The sequence below is a fragment of the Aquila chrysaetos genome, chromosome 5, assembly GCF_900496995.4.
Source record: "Aquila chrysaetos chrysaetos chromosome 5, bAquChr1.4, whole genome shotgun sequence".
Lineage (NCBI taxonomy): Eukaryota > Metazoa > Chordata > Aves > Accipitriformes > Accipitridae > Aquila > Aquila chrysaetos.
Genome location: NC_044008.1, coordinates 22,298,893 through 22,316,251, shown reverse-complemented (window position 1 = coordinate 22,316,251; position 17,359 = coordinate 22,298,893). Strand labels below are relative to the sequence as shown.

Sequence of the window (17,359 nt, the reverse complement as noted above, 5' to 3'; positions counted from 1 at the left end):
ATAATAAATTCTGTTACCACAATTGCTATGGCTAGCACAGGCAAGTCTTCTCAAGCAACCCTACAGGTCTTCTAAGGAATTAACACTCAGCATTCAAATGTTAACATTTCACTGTACCTGGAATGACTCCATTCTTCATAATGGATGTATTATTCAATGACTCATATGTTGTTCCTCCACTGTCGTTATATGAATTAATCCCAGCTTTTGAGAGGTTTTCTTGATTTATTGGAAAAGATGACAGATATGCTTCTGGACTATTCTCACATTTTTGAGGACTCTGAAGACTGAATTGCTTGTCTTTCACCCATCCAGCTAAGCTGCAGCTGATTAAGGACTGTGGTACACTCCCTTTATTCCTAGAAGTAGTTATATAATTAATTACATAATTAAATGCATAGTTTATGTTCTTGGGAAGCTTAATTCTACCTGAAGTCAAATACAACTGTCTGTAGCAGCTTAGTTCACTATTATTTCATAACTGCTAATCAGGAAGAAATTGCACTGCTGCTTCTAACTCATGAGAACTAGAACCTCTCCTAAATGTTAATATTTCTAGGTCATATCAACTACCATATGAAGCATACAGAAATACCGTGTGTAAAAAAAAAACAAAAAACTATGGTAACTTAAAATTTATCACTGTGTAACTAACTCTTAGGATATGTAGTTACAAATAGAGGGTATTCAGGTGTGACTTCATTTGAGCCTGTATGCCCAGATGTGAAAAAAAACCCAACAAAACCCAAGAGAAAACCACCAAAACAAAAAAAAATCCCTCAAGGATACACCAACATCATTCTTCAGCATCCAAGTTACCCCCCCCCCCCAACAAAACAAAAAACCTACCCCCCCAAAAAAACCAACACCACAAAAAAACACCACCAAAAAACACTTAGGAAAAAAAAATCTGGTCTGCTTTTAATACATGAGTATGCAACAGTCCTCTTGTTCTAAGATTTTGAGAATAGCACACCTGCATTTTAAATTAAATACACTTACAAGTAAAAACATTTACTTTAATCCTCATTCTCGAAAGGATTTTATTAGGATTGAAAAGACACATAGGACTGGGGAGTCTCAAAGCACTATCTGCAAGATAGGTGCTCAATAAAAAGACTATCCTGAAGACACCTAATTCAATATGAAATTCTCTTTAATTCCATAGTATTTGGGCGTCACTTGAAGACCATGAACCACAAGACTCAACTATGAGAGGCTTCTGTATGAAAGACAGGTTTACAGACTAGAGAATGATGGAAAGAAGAAAGCTTAGAAAATCAGAAAGGCTTACTCTATCCAAATGATCATTCTTTTAGATTCCCCCTGCTTCAGAGTTCCAAAATTAGTCATTCTTGATACTTCCAACCCTCCTTTGTCTCTCATTAAGTTTTCATAAGGCTCATCCAGACTGACTCCATTAGAGTGAGATTGTCTGTAAAAATAATTTTTAATTTTAGCTAGTGATTTTGAAACACAAATAGACTCAGCAAATATCTTTGATTCAGCACAAGTTTAAGAATCACTATACCAAAGCATAGTCACAGTATTTAGGAAGAAGCAGGTGAGGGTGAGAGGGTTCACTTTTTCTCTGCTATTTATACTTCCAGGACAATGAGATTTGCTGCTTAGATTGGTAAAGGTAATTAAAAACAACAAGCCTTTTGTCAGCAGCACAATAAACCAGCACAAAACCTTGGATACAAGGCTAAAGTGATTAAGAAGCTAGCTACTCTTTGCTGAAGAACTGAATCAAATTGTGGCTGAAGCTGTTATGGATCTGTTTGGGAGCTGAACCAAGTCACAACAAAGAGCAGCTCCTTAGCAAGAGTCCTGATTAGCACTGGAGCTGAAGAGGTAAAATGACTAGACTGGAAGTGTTTCTACATGTACCCCAAGCACTTATTTATGTCTTCTGCTTACTACTACAATCTGAAAGCAACAGACTGAAGAAGAAATTGAAAAAAGCTGAAAACCAAAAAGCACTCTTAAAAACTATCACACATACTACTGATGAAAAATGCCTATGAAACACAAGTCACATGCTCTTTCCTGAGACAGTGACCGTAACTAACCTCTCAGTCTCAGCTACCTGTAGAAACCATTAAAAAAAAAGTTTCTGTTGTACAATTAAGAAACTATTCAGTTAGATAAACTGGCACTAAAATAACTTGGAAATATTTTAACAATCTCACCAATATTTACATACCCTAAGTATTCCTTAGTTATCTAATACAATAAAGTGGAAAATTACTGCAGCTGTTCTTTATTAGCTACATGAATTTACTAGCAAAGCCCACTAGATGTCTCCCATTGCAGCTCAGGCTGCCTCAATTTTTTGATATGGTAAGAAATACACTAAAACTGAGAGATCAACCCTAAGGTCTACTTTTGTAACATTACTTTAGTAATAATTTTCCATATAAAATCCATCATTAAAAACAGGTCCAACTGAAAAAATAAATGAACAAATTGTACTGTTGTGCAGAGTGATGTAAACACCTCAAGCTCCATCTAGGTACAATTTAAATCTATTATATCCTTTATCTCCAGTGAAAACAAACATCTTATTCCATTCCTTGTAGTTCCTTTGAGGACATATGTACCGCCCTTAGCTATATTTCCTAGAGATCAAACAAGGCAAGTTCTCCCAAAGGCTATGTTTGAGAGGTATCTGAATGTCCTTTTTGCTCTCCTGTGGACTTTCCAGTTGGTTGATAGCTTATTTTTGGCCTGCAGAATCAGGCTTGGTAATCCTACCAAGGCCTTGTTAGCATTGAAAGTGACAGATTTTACAGGTAATAGCCCTATTTATATACATTTGAGCAGTATTTGTGTTTTTCACAGGACAGACACTTGAACTCACAAGTCAAACTCCAGATCTTTCCTGCAGAATTGCTACTGACTAGTTGTTGCCCATTCTATATTTGTGTAGTGGATTATTTCACAAAATTTTGCTCCTTCTCCATACTGAATATCATCTACTTTTTCCAGCCTTTTCTGCAATCTGTCCAGATCCTCCTCACATCACATATGCCATCTAAAATTCCTGCAGAACCTCCCAGTTTGATATTTGCAAGCCTACTGAATGTCTATTATTGAGATCATGGAACTATTATTTTAGGACAGATATCTGAAGAATCACTAGAACTTAAGCAAAATGGATTAAAGAAACATCCATTTTACATCAGTTTTGCTGAGAATGGTTTTCAAACAGTAAAGTCCTCACTAGAAGAACACAGATGAAAGGAAACACAAAGTCAGAGCATGAGCTTGGCATTTTTCTAACATAACCATGCAAAATTCCTTCCTTGCCTAGCAATATCCCTGAGCTCAGCTGCTACTAGTTTTGCTCCTCCAGTAACCACAGATGTCTCCACCTTCTGGAAAGGAAGAAAAAGCAAGGGCCAAAACATACCACACTGATCTTCCCAATGATCTATCACGCCTTCTAGTCAACTAGTGAAGAATTCACAGTATTTCTTGCTTAACAGATGCAACGAATTTAAGCTGTGTAATTACAATTCATCTGTAGTTTTTATTAAGTGGAAAGAGAATTAAAGAATGAATATTACCCATCCTGGCTGACTGGCACCAAGCAGAGAGCTCTCCAAATATAACACGACTGATTACTCTCCACCACAATCGTGTTCACTAGATCATGTTTACAAGGTGAATAGCCATCAGGAAGTCTCAGTGAATCCAAAGTGAAAAATATACTGTCATCTACTGTACCACTTCTTCCACAGATGCTGGAAATGCGAACCTGTAACAGTTTGTTATTCAGTGTTACTTGGTATTATCTGCTTAAGCTAATAGGCATACTACCACTGCATAGTTTTTTCCTACAACAGTCATCCTAGCATTAATAGAGCTGCATTCTGAAGTTTCAGTTATTCATAGGAGATGAACGTACAGCCCTAACCTAGAATCACCGTGCTTGTCTTTAGATTTAAAAGTGTAAAGAAACACAAATACTTCAGGTAAGCATTAGGTTCCACTTAAGCGCATACTACAACATGTACATTTGACTTAATCATGGTATCTGTCTTGCAACTTACCAACTTATCTAATTTATACTTCAGTACTAGCAGTCGCAAGAGAAATTTTTTTTCATGTGCTCGACATGCAAATATTATTCAATATATTACAGTTAAGTCAAATACAATAAACCTAATATATGTATTCCTAGAGGGAACAAATATTTTCATTAAAATAAAAAAGGGACAACGGTTGTTTTTAAGCCAAAATACTTGGCTAAAGTAAAGTAAACATGATAAATTTCACAGTCATTACTTAAAAAAAAGTTTGAAAATCCACACATCCTCATTACAACCAATGTAACTAAAACAGTAAGCATCCAAATCAACAGTTGGTAGCCAGTAAATAAGTTACTCTTCCTGTTCTAACCAAAATGTGTATGCTTTTTCAAAAAGCTTTGTTATTTTAGAAATAATCCTATAAATGGATGAGTTGATATGTTTTATCTTTTAAATAAAGAGGTGTTACAGAAGATCTACCAATATTAGCAACTTAAAACCATCTTCGAAAGCCCAGTGCACACAAGATTCCTCTTGCCAAAACCAATGTGCAAAACATTTACCTTATCTATTTGCTTATATCTCAAAGGCTTTACAGCAACTGCTTCACTGTTCCATGTTGTTGGGTTAATAAAATATTTCGCTTGCACCCAGTCACCTTCACAAGGTTTGAAACCTATGCAAAACAGAACATTTTTCAATTGCTACTGATGACATTTACATTACTCCCATACACAACCAGTTTAAGTTAAATAAAATGACCAGCCAGAACAATGCAGTATTTAGACCCACTGAGTTCAAAGGTCTCTTCGCAGTTCTTCCCCAGTAGGTTATGACAAACTACATAAGAGATGCTAGTGGAAAAATACACTTGCTTACATGTAACTTAGGCTTACATGACCGTTTGCAAGTTATGCTCAGTGAGAATGAACAGGTAGCTTTCTTCACCCAAATCCCTGTATTTGTTTCACTACATAGACTCTATGAGAACTTTCTTGGGATGTGGACTGCAAGTTTACCAGAAGATATTTCTATTGTACATATAAAAAAAATAATTAAGGAAGAGCAAACAAGAAAGCCCCAACACACCTTCACAGACGTCTTCCATTGCAAAAAAAGTATTCTGATTAATATAGCCACCATCCTTAGAGAGAGAGGTAATATTGCCAATTAATATTTTCATATTTAGTTCAGAAGCATCACAAGTAGGATTGGACTCTCCCCACGTATTCTGGGCTGCATCCACCTATTAATACAAAAAACCCCAACATTCAAACAGCTGATACTTAGAATTGTATGTTAAACATACATTCCTACGACAAATATCAGAATTTCAACTGCTTATGGAAGTCAAGCTCCTTATTCTATACTCACTGTAGCTCTTAATTTCTGTACACAAAAACATGAATAGTAAACAGTAAGTAACTTTTCTTAGAAGTCTGCTGTATGCTGCAACACTGACAACTACTATAATTACATGTTGATTTGTCAAATCTTTCTCATGCTTCCCTTGCTTTAGGTTTACTTAAGAATTTTCTTCATATTGACAAGAGGACTTTGCCCCCCCCCAGCAATCTGATTGTACACAAGTGGAACTAGAACATCACTAGTTCAGAAAGAAAAAAAAAAGTTTTCAAGATGCTATTTATAAACACTATGTATTTCAGACTGCCCCTCAGTTGCTCTTTAATAACCCGAATAAAAAAAAAAAAAACCTCTAAAGAGCTGCTTCTTACAGACTCTCCGTATCACCATCTCAAATGTAAGTTTGCCTACTTAAACAGCCCTCTGCAGAACACAAGCTACAAACTATCGAGGTATACAAACCATTTTTTCCGCCCAGCTATTTCGGGGCAAGGATATAGCATCACTGCTCTTAATTACTAGAATTCCTAGAACTGTGAGTTCTCTTCCTTGGAGGCACAATTTTCACAAAGAACACTTACATTATAAAGCAAGAAGAAACAGTTCAAACGTTAACTGCTTTGTCTTGATCACAGGGATCCTATTCCAGATGCTGAGGTCCCAAAATAAAAACTGGTGAGGGAAGCTACTTGGACTAGCCCGTGAGTCGGCTCCTTTTACAATGGAGACTTGCTTAGCAAAGGAACTGGCAAAAAAATTCCACATGAAAGTACTTGCTGAAAATTTACATAGTGTTTATGCAGGCAGACTCATCCTTGGCTAGGACAAGGACATGTTCTATGTACCTGCTGTGGTGGCATATATACCCATTGCAGAGCTAACAGCAGGACTGGTGATATTATCCCAGCACACTCCATTGCAGTGACCAGAACAGTGTACTGTTCACTTTAAACAACACTGTGCTGTTTCCACAAGTGAAATGTAACCCCAACAACAGGTGTACTAGTCTAGACTAGACTAATTACAAGTCTAAATCTGTTTATTTCAGAAAACTTACAGAATACACTGGCCATTACCTAGCACATACAGCAAAACATGCCCCAATTGATAAAATATCCTAGTTTTTTTTGGAAATCCTTATGTAGTTTTCAGTTACCAGATTTATGTATTTTGGAGTGATGACAATATTTCAACAGTATTGTGAAAGCTGTCAGTCAGAAGGAAAACAAGGAAGGAGAATGAAGATTTAAAGTAATTTATTTTTTGACTGTGTGTGTGAGTACTATTTTACCAGCAAGCACTGATATTGCTTGCTGGACTTACAATACTTAGTTTTCACATAGGAAAGTCATTCCACTTAAAGAAAATAAAAAGACATAAAGTTATCTTACTAGTTACCTGGTAAGACACTAGGTTTTTTGATAGCACTAGAGCTGGTAATATTTTAGAAATGAGACTTCTCTTTCACTTTCCTTTTATGTTTCATTTTAGATCATACAATAAAACTCTCTTCCCCGCTAAAATTCTTTCCTCAGTTTTATTTAATCAATGAAACTGCATTGGTTTCAAAATGAAATGGATTTGCTAAGAAAAACTCCCCTCAAAATTTTGTATCTAATTGGAGTTCATTTTACAATTTAGTGTTGCTCTCTTGTGTAGTTCTAATCTTTAGTATGAAGCATCTTTCTTACTTTAGCCTTCAGAAATTGTTCTTGTTGCTATTTTGAGTCAAAGGAAGGACAAAACAGAGAAAAATGGAAGCATGCAACCTTTTAAATCTTCCTGAAATAAAGTATTAAAAAACAGATGCCTAACAAACCCAGATTAAAAAAAAACAAAACACCCAACTGATTGTTAACTGCCAACATCTCAGAAATAGTTTTCATGAGATCGTTAGTTATTACTACATCAGCAACAGAGCTTCAAAAAAGTCTAAACAAGTAACTCTACTGCATTTCCTCAGTAGTCTACAGAATTCAAGAATACAGAAAAGTGCATCTAAACCTCCACACATTACACAGAGTAAAATGCAAATCAAGTTAGTCTTCTGGTGTCTTTATCTTCTGTCTACTACTCCTGCTTGAGAAGTCACATTTCTAGTCAACTTCATTTTATCAGACACAGTACAGTTACTGCGAATTCAACCATTAGAGGAAAAAAGTTCTCATAGGTATGCATTTATTTTAAGCTTACGTCCAGCCTCTAGGGAGGAGTTTATCATGTTCAATTCATTACTTTGGCAAGAAAACTTGTCTTCCCCCTTAGCCTGGCATACATCTCATGGACTATTATCATGTTCAGATGAAAAGCATATTTATTATTGACAAATAATGATTACAGTAAAGGCTTCCAGCAGGCATTCAGCATCTTTGCATTGGTTTCCTATTTATATGTTAATTAGATAAAGATCTTTCCCTAAGATTAACAGCTATAGTGGCTGATGAAGTTAGAGCTTTGAATCCTAGGGAGACTTTTAAATTCAACACAAAAAAGGCGAGAAATATAATAAAGTAACCTTCCAGACTAACACCTGTACTAACGTGTTTTACAGGAGGCAACCCTTTCTCACATTAAAGACCAACCTCCACTTATCCTTCATCCACACAGTCATACTCAAAGTTAGACCATTACAGTGATTGGAACCGTATTGTACTAAACTGCTCAAGTGAACACTCACAAACCAGCCTGGTATATGGTCATTCTTTACAGAGACTCTACTGGCCTTAAGTGCAGCTCTTCAAAATCTAAGTATCATCAACAGGCAGTGTTAAAATTTTTAGTATACTTCCAGTCATAGATGTGTATGTGAGCTTTATGTACATACAACATGTGGCCTCCACAATATGCATCCTTTTTGTAATTTTAATTAGATGTTTTATGCAACAATGACACTGGCAGTTAGGTCTCCTGCACATCACAGATACATTGTAGAGGACTCTCCAGATGTACATGACCCCCTGGATTTCCAAGTGCTCAGTAGTTTATGGAGTTAGCCTGACCTTGAGACACATGGAAAATTAAAACATGTGGGTCAAATCCTCAAATTTTGAGGGGGATAGGGAGCAAGGAAGAGAGTACATCATACAACCTTGCTTTCCATAGATGTGTCAATGCCTCTACTGATATTCAGGGCCTTACTTAAAAGCCATGAGGCTCTTTTCCAAAAGAGTGCACAGAAAAATCCAGTGGAGCTTCAGCTGCTCAAGTTTATCATCAAGAGAAGAGCCACGTCTAACAGAAGAGAAATATAAATAAGAAGTAACCCCATGGTGACAGATGAAAAGTATTTTTAAAGGTATGTCTCTGCTTACCATTAGTATGAACAGTTTCAGGACTGGTCAACAGACTAATTCTGAAAAGTGTGCAGTACATTACCAACTGTAATTCACTCTATTAATATATGCCACCTGGTACCAACAGAATTACCAAATGTGTCAAAATAGTACAAACTCACTTCCATATGACAGACAGCTGGTTATGTCTGGACACTGCTGGCAACTGACCAAAATGCCTCTGAAGTACCAAAATCAGGATGGTGCATAAAAGAAAGGCATGAGGAATCAGAAATTCTATATGCTAATCGATGCAGGATTTTGATCTCCTTTTGACAAGTTATGTATCATTTGCTAATTTAACATAGTAATGACAAAGTCTTTAATCTGGTAACTTACACACTTATTAAACCTGCGTATCAGAACTTTACTAATAAGATTACTAGATACATTAGAATACTTTGGCTAATCATTACCTTCCTATTATCTGAAACATGATCCATGAAGCCACTATGTTTGCCGATTACATTCTTTATAGACAGCATGAGTTGATAAGATGTTTAATTATAAAACATCCATTTACTAGATAACACAAGTTAACTTTTAAACTACTTACACTGTTGTATTGGGTTTGCATGGCAAGGTTTTGGTAGCTGGGGGGCTACAGGGGTGACTTTTGTGAGAAGCTACTAGAAGTTTCCCCCATGTCTGACAGAGCCAATGCCAGCCGGCTTCAAGACGGACCTGCCGCTGGACAAGGCCAAGCCCATCAGCAACAGTGGTAGCACCTCTGGGATAATGTATTTAAGAAGGGGGAAAAACCCCATGCAACGGCAACTGCAGCCAGAGAGAGGAGTGAGAATATGTGAGAGAAGCAGCCCTGCAGACCCCCAGGTCAGTGAAGAAGGAGGGGAGGAGGTGCCCCAGGTGCTGGAGCAGAGATTCCCCTGCAGCCCGTGGGGAAGACCATGGTGAGGCAGGCTGTCCCCCTGCAGCTCATGGAGGTCCACGGTGGAGCAGATCTCCACCTGCAGTCCGGGGAGGACCCCACGCCGGAGCAGGTGGATGCCTGAAGGAGGCTGTGACCCTGTGGGAAGCCCACACTGGAACAGGCTCCTGGCAGGACATGTGGACCCATGGAGAAAGGACCCCACACTAGAGCAGATTTCCTGGCAGGACTTGTGACCCTGCAGGAGACCCACACTGGAGCAGTCTGTGCCTGAAGGATTGCAGCCTGTAGAAGGGACCCATGCTGGAGCAGTCTGTGAAGAACTGCTGCCCGTGGAAAGGACTTACACTGGAGAGGTTCACAGAGCACCATCTCTTGTGGGAGGGACCCCACACCGGAGCAGGGGAAGAGTGAGGAGTCCTCCCCCTAAGGAGGAAGGAGCAGCAGAGACAACATGTGATGAACTGACCCCAACCCCCATACCCCTTCCCCCTGCGCCGCCGCAGGGAGGAGGTAGAGAAAATAAGAATTAAAGTTAAGCCTAGGAAGAAGGGAGGGGTGGGGGGAACTGTTTTTAAAATTTAGTTTTATTTCTCATTATCCTACTCTGATTTGATTGGTAATAAATTAAACTAATTTCCCCAAGTCAAGTCTGTTTTGGCCGTGACAGTAACTGATAAGTGATCTCTCCCTGTCTTTATCTTAACCACAAGCCTTTTGTTATATTTTCTCTCCCCTGTCCAGCTGAGGAGGGGAGTGAGAGTGGCTTTGGTGGGCACCTGGCATCCAGCCAGGGTCAACCCACCACAAGTGTGATTTGTTCTGTACAGCAGCTAAAGCTTTGGCTCAGACTTTTGGTCAGGGTGAGTTTATTACATGAAGTACACTAGTCTAGTGCTGTATTTAAAGCGTAATGCAGCTAAGCCAAGCAGATACAAGCCAAGAAGATGGGTTCTGTACCACCCAGTTATCAACTGCTTTTGCACTGCTGTCAGTCTTTGTCAGGTAGATTATCATAGGCACCCAAGAGTTGAGCCTATAAGATTAAAAAAATTACAGTAGTTTAAAGTTTTGACAAAGTATAGTCAAGCTTGAAGTAGGTTTACAAATGAAGTGTTAAGCAAGAAAGGTACTGAAATCTCCATTTTTATAACTCCATGACATTTAGTTGCTGATTTTTAACAAGAAGTTTTGAAATTCACTTCTGTGCAAACAAGAGTAAACTAGCAGCCCCTGCTTTTATTTTCTTTTCCATTCATATAACAATAACATAAAATTGACTTTGAAGCTCAGAAAGGTTAATACACAGAGATTTGAACTAGGTATGATTAAACAAATTCTGATGCAATTTTATCAACCAATAGTTTCATACTCACTACATCTAGACCTATATTCAGAGAATCAGTATTAAAGGAACAACATTTTAAATGAGATAGAATAAAATAACAATAAAAAACCCCAAACAACTTATACACACTAGGTAAAAGGCTGGCAATTTCTACTATTTTGTAGAATTTGGAAGGCTAGAACTATAGTAACCTCCAAAAGAATGTCTCAAGGGATTTACAGAGAAAGTGAGCCTACTATTTTTCTTCACCTCTTACCCTGATGGCCTTCAAGCCACCTGATGTTTTATCCTCTTCAACAGTGGCAGTAACTTCCTGTCCAACAGTCAGAGGCATATTTTTTGTAACAGCATCCTTTGTGAAGATTATCATGTCATCTATCATCCCATAATCATGGCAAAATCTTGTCACTACTCCTTGTACAGTTTTTAATTCTTTATCACCTGCATCCAGAGGAAAAGCATTGACATAAAAACAAATCACTTGTTTACAGAACTATGCAACAGGTAATTAAAGCTACTAAAAGTGCCATCCCTTCTATCAAGAAGTCATTCTCTTGTTCAACTAACAATACCAACAGGTTCCAACTAATTAGTTTCACATTTCAGTCTTGAAGTCTTATGCCAAGTTATGGTTTCAACCAACTAAGAAAGCTAGTTAAATACAAACTACATTGTAAAAACAACATTCTTTAAGCTGCATGAGAAAAATCATAGATTATCTTGAGTTGGAAGGGACCCACAAGGATCACAGTCCAACTCCCTGCTCCTTGCAGGACTACCTAAAAGTAAACCATAGGACTAAGAGCATTGTCCAGGCGCTCCTTGAACTGACAGGCTTGGTGCTGTGACCCCTTCCCTGGGGAGCTTGTTCCAGTGACCGACCACCCTCCCAGTGAAGAGCCTTTTCCCAATGTCCAACCTGAACTTCCCTGACACAGCTTCATTGCATTTCCTCGTGTCCTATCGCTGGTCACCAGAGAGAGGAGATCAGCACTCTCCCTCCGCTGCCCCCCCCGTGAGGAAGCTGTAGACTGCCATGAGGTCACCCCTCAGCCTTCTCTTCTCCAAGCTGAACAAACCAAGTGACCTCCGCCGCTTCTCGTAAGTCTTGCCCTCGAGGCCTTCCATCATCTTGGTCACCCTCCTCTGGACACACTCTGATGTCCTTCTTATACTGAGGTGCCCAAAAGCGCACTCAGTACTCAAGGTGGGGCCGCACCAGTGTGGTGTAGAGTGGGACAATCACCTCCCTCGGCCGGCTAGCTACGCTGTGCTTGATGCCAGCTATGCTGTGCTTGACACGCAGGACACGGTTGGCCCTTTTTGCTGCCAGGCACACTGTTGACTCATATTCAACTTGCCATCAACACAAACCCCCAGATCTCTTTCCACATGGCTGCTCTTCAGCCTCTCATCCCCCAATTTGTATGTATAACTGTAAAATCATAGTATCATTTAGGTTGGAAAAGACCTTTAAGATCATCGAGTCCAACTGATAACCTAACACTACCAAGCCCACCACTAAACCATGTCCCTAAGCACCACATCTACACATCTTTTAAATATCTCCAGGGATGGCAAATCAACCACTTCCCTAGGCAGCCTGTTCCTAGGCCTGACAACCCTTTCAGTGAAGAAATTTTTCCTAGTATCCAGTCTAAACGTCCCCTGGTACAACTTGAGGCTGTTTCCTCTCGTCCTATTGCTTGTTACTTGGGAGAAAAGATGGACACTCACCTCACTATAAGCTCCTTTCAGGTAGTTGGAAAGAACAATAAGGTCTCCCCTCAGCCTCCTTTTCTCCAGGCTAAACAACCCCAGTTCCCTCAGCCACTTCTCACAGGACTTGTTCTCTAGACTCTTCAGCAGCTTTGTTGCTCTTGTTTGGACATGCTCCGGCACCTCCACATCCTTCTTGTAGTGAGGGCCCCAACCAAACACAGTATTTGAGGTGCAGCCTCACCAGTGCTGAGCACAAAGGGATGATCACTTCCCTAGTCCTGCTGGCCACACTATTTCTGATACAAGCCAGGATACTATTGGCCTTCTTGGCCACCTGGGCACACTGCTGGCTCATATTCAGCCGGCTGTTGACCAACACCCCCAGGTCCTTTCCCACCAGGCAGCTTTCCAGCCACTCTTCCCCAGGCCTGTAGCATTACATGGGGTTGTTGTGACTCAAGTGCAGGACTAGGCACTTGGCCTTGTTGAACCTCATACAATTGGCCTCGGTCCAATGATCCAGCTTGTCCAGGTCCCTCTGTGGAGCCTTCCTACCCTCAAGCACATCAACACTCCCACCCAACTTGGTGTCATCTGCAAACTTACTGAGGGTGCACTCCATCCCCTCGTCCAGATCACTGATAAAGACTTTAAACAGAACTAGCCCCAATACTGAACCCTGGGGAACACCACTTGTGACCAGCCACCAACTGGATTTACCTCCATTTGTTGCAATTGAAAACAGACTCCGAAGCTGGTTGCAAACGAAGACCCTTTATTGAACAAAACAAGTCCTTTTATCTACTACTTGTGGCCGATGCAACAGCCAGCAATCATAGGCAGAAACTTTCCAAAATTTTCCACTCAGCAGCAACTATCTTATCTCTACACAATTCTTGGTTCCGTGTTCTTTCAGCATGATTACTTCGCCGGGAACCTCACTGTTCCCATGGCTTTCTGCCAACCAGAGCAATAATATCATTATTTTCACAGGTGGTCACTGAGTCAAGTGTTCCCACATCTATTCACCACCACTCTTTGGGCCCAGCCATCCAACCTGGTTTGGTGGTTTTTTTTGTTTGTTTTTTTTGTGTTTTTTTTTTTTTTTTTTCCTAAAACACAAAGTGTACACCCATCTAAGCCATGAGCAGCCAGTTTCTCCAGGAGGATGCTGTGGGAAATGGTGACAAAGTCTTTAATAAAGTCCAGGTAAACAACATCCACAGCCTTTCCCTCATCCACTAAGCAGGTCACCTTGTCATAGAAGGAGATTGGGTTAGTCAAGCAGGACCTGCCTTTCATAAACCCATGCTGACTGGGCCTGATCACCTGGTTGTCCTGTACATGCTGTGTGATGGCACTCAAGATGATCTGCTCCATAACCTTCCCCAGCACCGAGGTCAGACTGACAGGCCTGTAGTTCCCCGGATCTGCCTTCTGGCTCTTCTTGTAGATGGACATCACAAGCGCTAACCTCCAGTGAACTGGGACCTCCCCAGTTAGCCAGGACTGCCGATAAATGGTTGAAAGTGGCTTGGTGAGCACTTCTGCCAGCTCCCTCAGTACCCTTGGGTGAATCCCATCTGGCCCCATAGACTCGGGTATGTCTAAGTGGTGTAGCAGGTCGCTAACCATTTCCCCTTGGATATGGGGGCTTCATTCTGCTCTCCATCCCTGTCTTCCAGCTCAGGGGGCTGGGTACCCCAAGAACAACTGGTCTTTCTATTAAAGACTGAGGCAAAGGCAGCATTAAGTACCTCAGCCTTTTCCTCATCCTTTGTCACTGTTTCCCCCCGCATCCAATAAAGGATGGAGATTCTCCATAGCCCTCCTTTTGTTGCTAATGTATTTATAGAAACATTTTTTATTGTCTTTTACGGCAGTAGCCAGATTAAGTTCTAGTTGGGCTTTGGCCCTTCTAATTTTCTCCCTGCATAACCTCACGACATCCTTGTAGTCCTCCTGAGTTGCCTGCCCCTTCTACCAAAGGTCATAAACTCTCTCTTTTTTTTTTTTTCCCTGAGTTGCAGCCAAAGCTCTCTGTTTAGCCAGGCCAGTACTACCCCATTTCAGGTGCAGAATCCAGCAGTTGAATATATAAAATATATATATTCAAATACCTCGAAAAATTTGTGATTAAAAAAAATACCTGCAAGCTAAACAGCTTTCCGCAAAAGCTTGGGGCCAACAACTATTTTCAAGATTTTCCATAGCAAAAGAAAGTTCTCAGCATAGTTTGCATGGGGAATCCAACACATTTAAATTTCTATACTGAAAAAGCAGGAAAAGTAAATAAACTATACAAATTAATTCTTCAAATTTCTTTATATAATATTATAGTTAATACACTTCTGAAATGAGATGTGGTGCTGTTTCTCTGGAGACCTAGGAGTTTCAAGTCTTTTGGATTAGAAGTAGTATCTACTTAGATATCACACAAACACTCACTCAACAGCACTGCAGTACAACTTCAGGCTTAAAGCTGGACTGAAGTATGCTAGTTTATATTTCTAGCATATTATTAGCTACACTCACAGTCAAGACTATTAATACAGTAAGTAATCTTTTTTGTTTTCTGTATTCATAAATATAAAAAAGCACTTTTTACTACATTGAGTAATGCTACTAAAGGAATCTTAAACGTACACCATTTTGGAGCCTCAAAACATCAAAGCTACACTATCACTTCCATTCTACAGCACAAGAAAGATGAAGGTTTATTTATTAAGACAATATCACAGGGGAAAGCCCAAAGCATCCACCATCCACCACCACAACACTCCCTTTACACGTCACTCCATACTCTAAGTAGCAACAGTAATCTGTCCTACTCAGGAAACATAGCAAAAAAAGTACTGCTAGGAACCTTCCGACACCCCCTGTAGTCAAAAAGCTGTCTTCTTTTCCTGATTTCCTTTCTTAAGGCAACAGGTCTTCACTCAGCCACACTCACGTGGGGGACGAGACCGCCAACGCTCTCAAGACTCTGAAGCTGCACACAGGTCCTGCAAACCCAGAACGGGCCCAGGAACTCCTACCTGAGGCCGCCCATCTCTCATCTTCTCTTTCCTCGTCACCTGCACGTCTCCAGAAGTAGGAGAGCGCCTTAGAAAAGAGGCCGAGCATCCCCGAGCGCCCCACAGCAAACACCTCCACTCAGCCGCACCCTTTCCTACGGCCACGTTTCAAGCCCCCACGCCGCCGCCGGCCAATCACGCGGCTGGCTCCTGGTCACGTGAAAGAGCGCACGCCGCGTGCCCTGGGGCGGTGCTAGGGGCCGAGGCGGCTTTTCCCGCTGCGGGCGCGCGCGCGGGGGTTGGAGCCAGCCGCTTCGCCCTGCACTGCGCTGTGGGAGCCGCGCCGCGCCGCAGCCCGCGCGCCTCGAGCGTGACGTCATGGGGCGTCGAGCGGTGGCAGCCTACTTCCCTCGCGCCTTCTCTGAGGGGTGTTGCGCGCCCCCCCGCCCCGCCGTGAGGGGCCTGCTTTCCCGCCCCCCGCCCCGCCGTGAGGGGGCTGCTTTCCAGCCCTTCGCCCCGCCGTGAGGAGACGGCCCTGTGAGGAGACGGCCCTGTGAGGCACCTTTGCCCGCGGCTCGGAGGCGACGGTGTCCGTGGAGCCGGGGAGGGGCGGGCTGTTGTCAGGCCCGCCGCCTCCTCGCCACAGGCGGCACAGGGCCCTCTCCTGGCAGGGCCGAGTGGTGGGGACTGTTGGCAGAAAGGAGGGTGAGAGGACCCCCTTCGGTAGGGTTTCAGGGCGGCAGGGCTTGAGGAGACATTGAAGGTGGTGGGGTGTGGTTACCACAAAAAGCTTAAAGCAAAGTGATGGTGATGCTGTCTGGAATTGTGATTGTAGTGTGTGACAGGTTTTCTGGGTTTTTGTAAGCAAGGAGTCCTGAGCACACAAAGCCCACAGGTAGGCTGCCATCTCACCTGGGCTGAGGGTATTTGGTGCGCTTGTGTGGCACCGGGAATAAGTCAGACATGGAGTCTGTCCAGTGTGGTAAAATGGAGTGCGTGGGAGAGTATGTACGTGCTAATGGTGTATTGTTGAATTGCTATGCTCTCAGTAGCAGCCAGTTTCAAAATGATAGAATAAGCTCTAGAACACTGTAAACTTGATTGACCAAAAAAATATGTATTTTTGTCTTATCAATGTAGGAGGTGCTGTGGCTCTAGAGGAAACAAAATTTTATTGACTGTTGCTTACCATTTCCATAGTTGGTATTTTTACCAGTTCTCTTCACGCAATGCACTTTTAAGTATTTTGTGTAAGCCCCCTTTACATTTTGTTTAATAAATAGTGTTTCACAAAGCATGGTATTTGAATTGATGAGCTCAGCATCCCAGTAATTTCAATGGGAACTGCCACATAAGACTGTTACAGGAGATGGTTTCAGGAAGTTGGGAAGAGCAGTGTATATTTTATGGGAAACTACTTTATGGCTGTTGTAGAAAGGCAGCATAGTCTTGTGATTAGATTCTGAGACTAGAGTAGCAGTTGACTTCGGCAACCTTTTATTTTCTACTCGTATGGTTACCTCAGCATTATTGGGCAAAAAACAGCTTAGGAGTGCATTGCAGATTGTTTAATACCTTTATAGAGTTCTATACAGTTTCTAGACCAGAAGAAATTCTGGTTGCCAGTAATTACACACAGGTTCCAG

At 41.3% G+C, this 17,359-nt stretch overlaps 2 protein-coding genes across 9 annotated transcripts in view; both read right to left on the bottom strand.

Annotated features, from left to right (window-relative positions):
- Positions 1-228, bottom strand: part of LOC115341465 (RNA helicase Mov10l1-like) — a 36,123-nt gene extending 35,895 nt beyond the window's left edge. For all 8 annotated transcript variants that reach the window (XM_030014533.2, XM_030014535.2, XM_030014537.2 and 5 more), the window contains exon 1: positions 118-228. In XM_030014533.2, coding sequence (XP_029870393.1) covers positions 118-139 — 22 coding nt within the window. In that variant the 5' untranslated portion in view covers positions 140-228. The remainder of the gene's footprint in view (positions 1-117) is intronic.
- On the bottom strand, positions 154-15,822 carry LOC115340935 (RNA helicase Mov10l1). The gene is made up of 8 exons (XM_030012958.1): positions 15,735-15,822; positions 11,231-11,415; positions 5,130-5,286; positions 4,604-4,716; positions 3,576-3,766; positions 1,295-1,435; positions 268-359; positions 154-179 (listed from the first exon to the last, which is right to left on the bottom strand). The coding sequence occupies exons 1-8, from the start codon at positions 15,820-15,822 to the stop codon at positions 154-156; spliced, it is 993 nt and encodes a 330-aa protein (XP_029868818.1).
- Between the last annotated feature and the right edge of the window lie 1,537 nt (positions 15,823-17,359).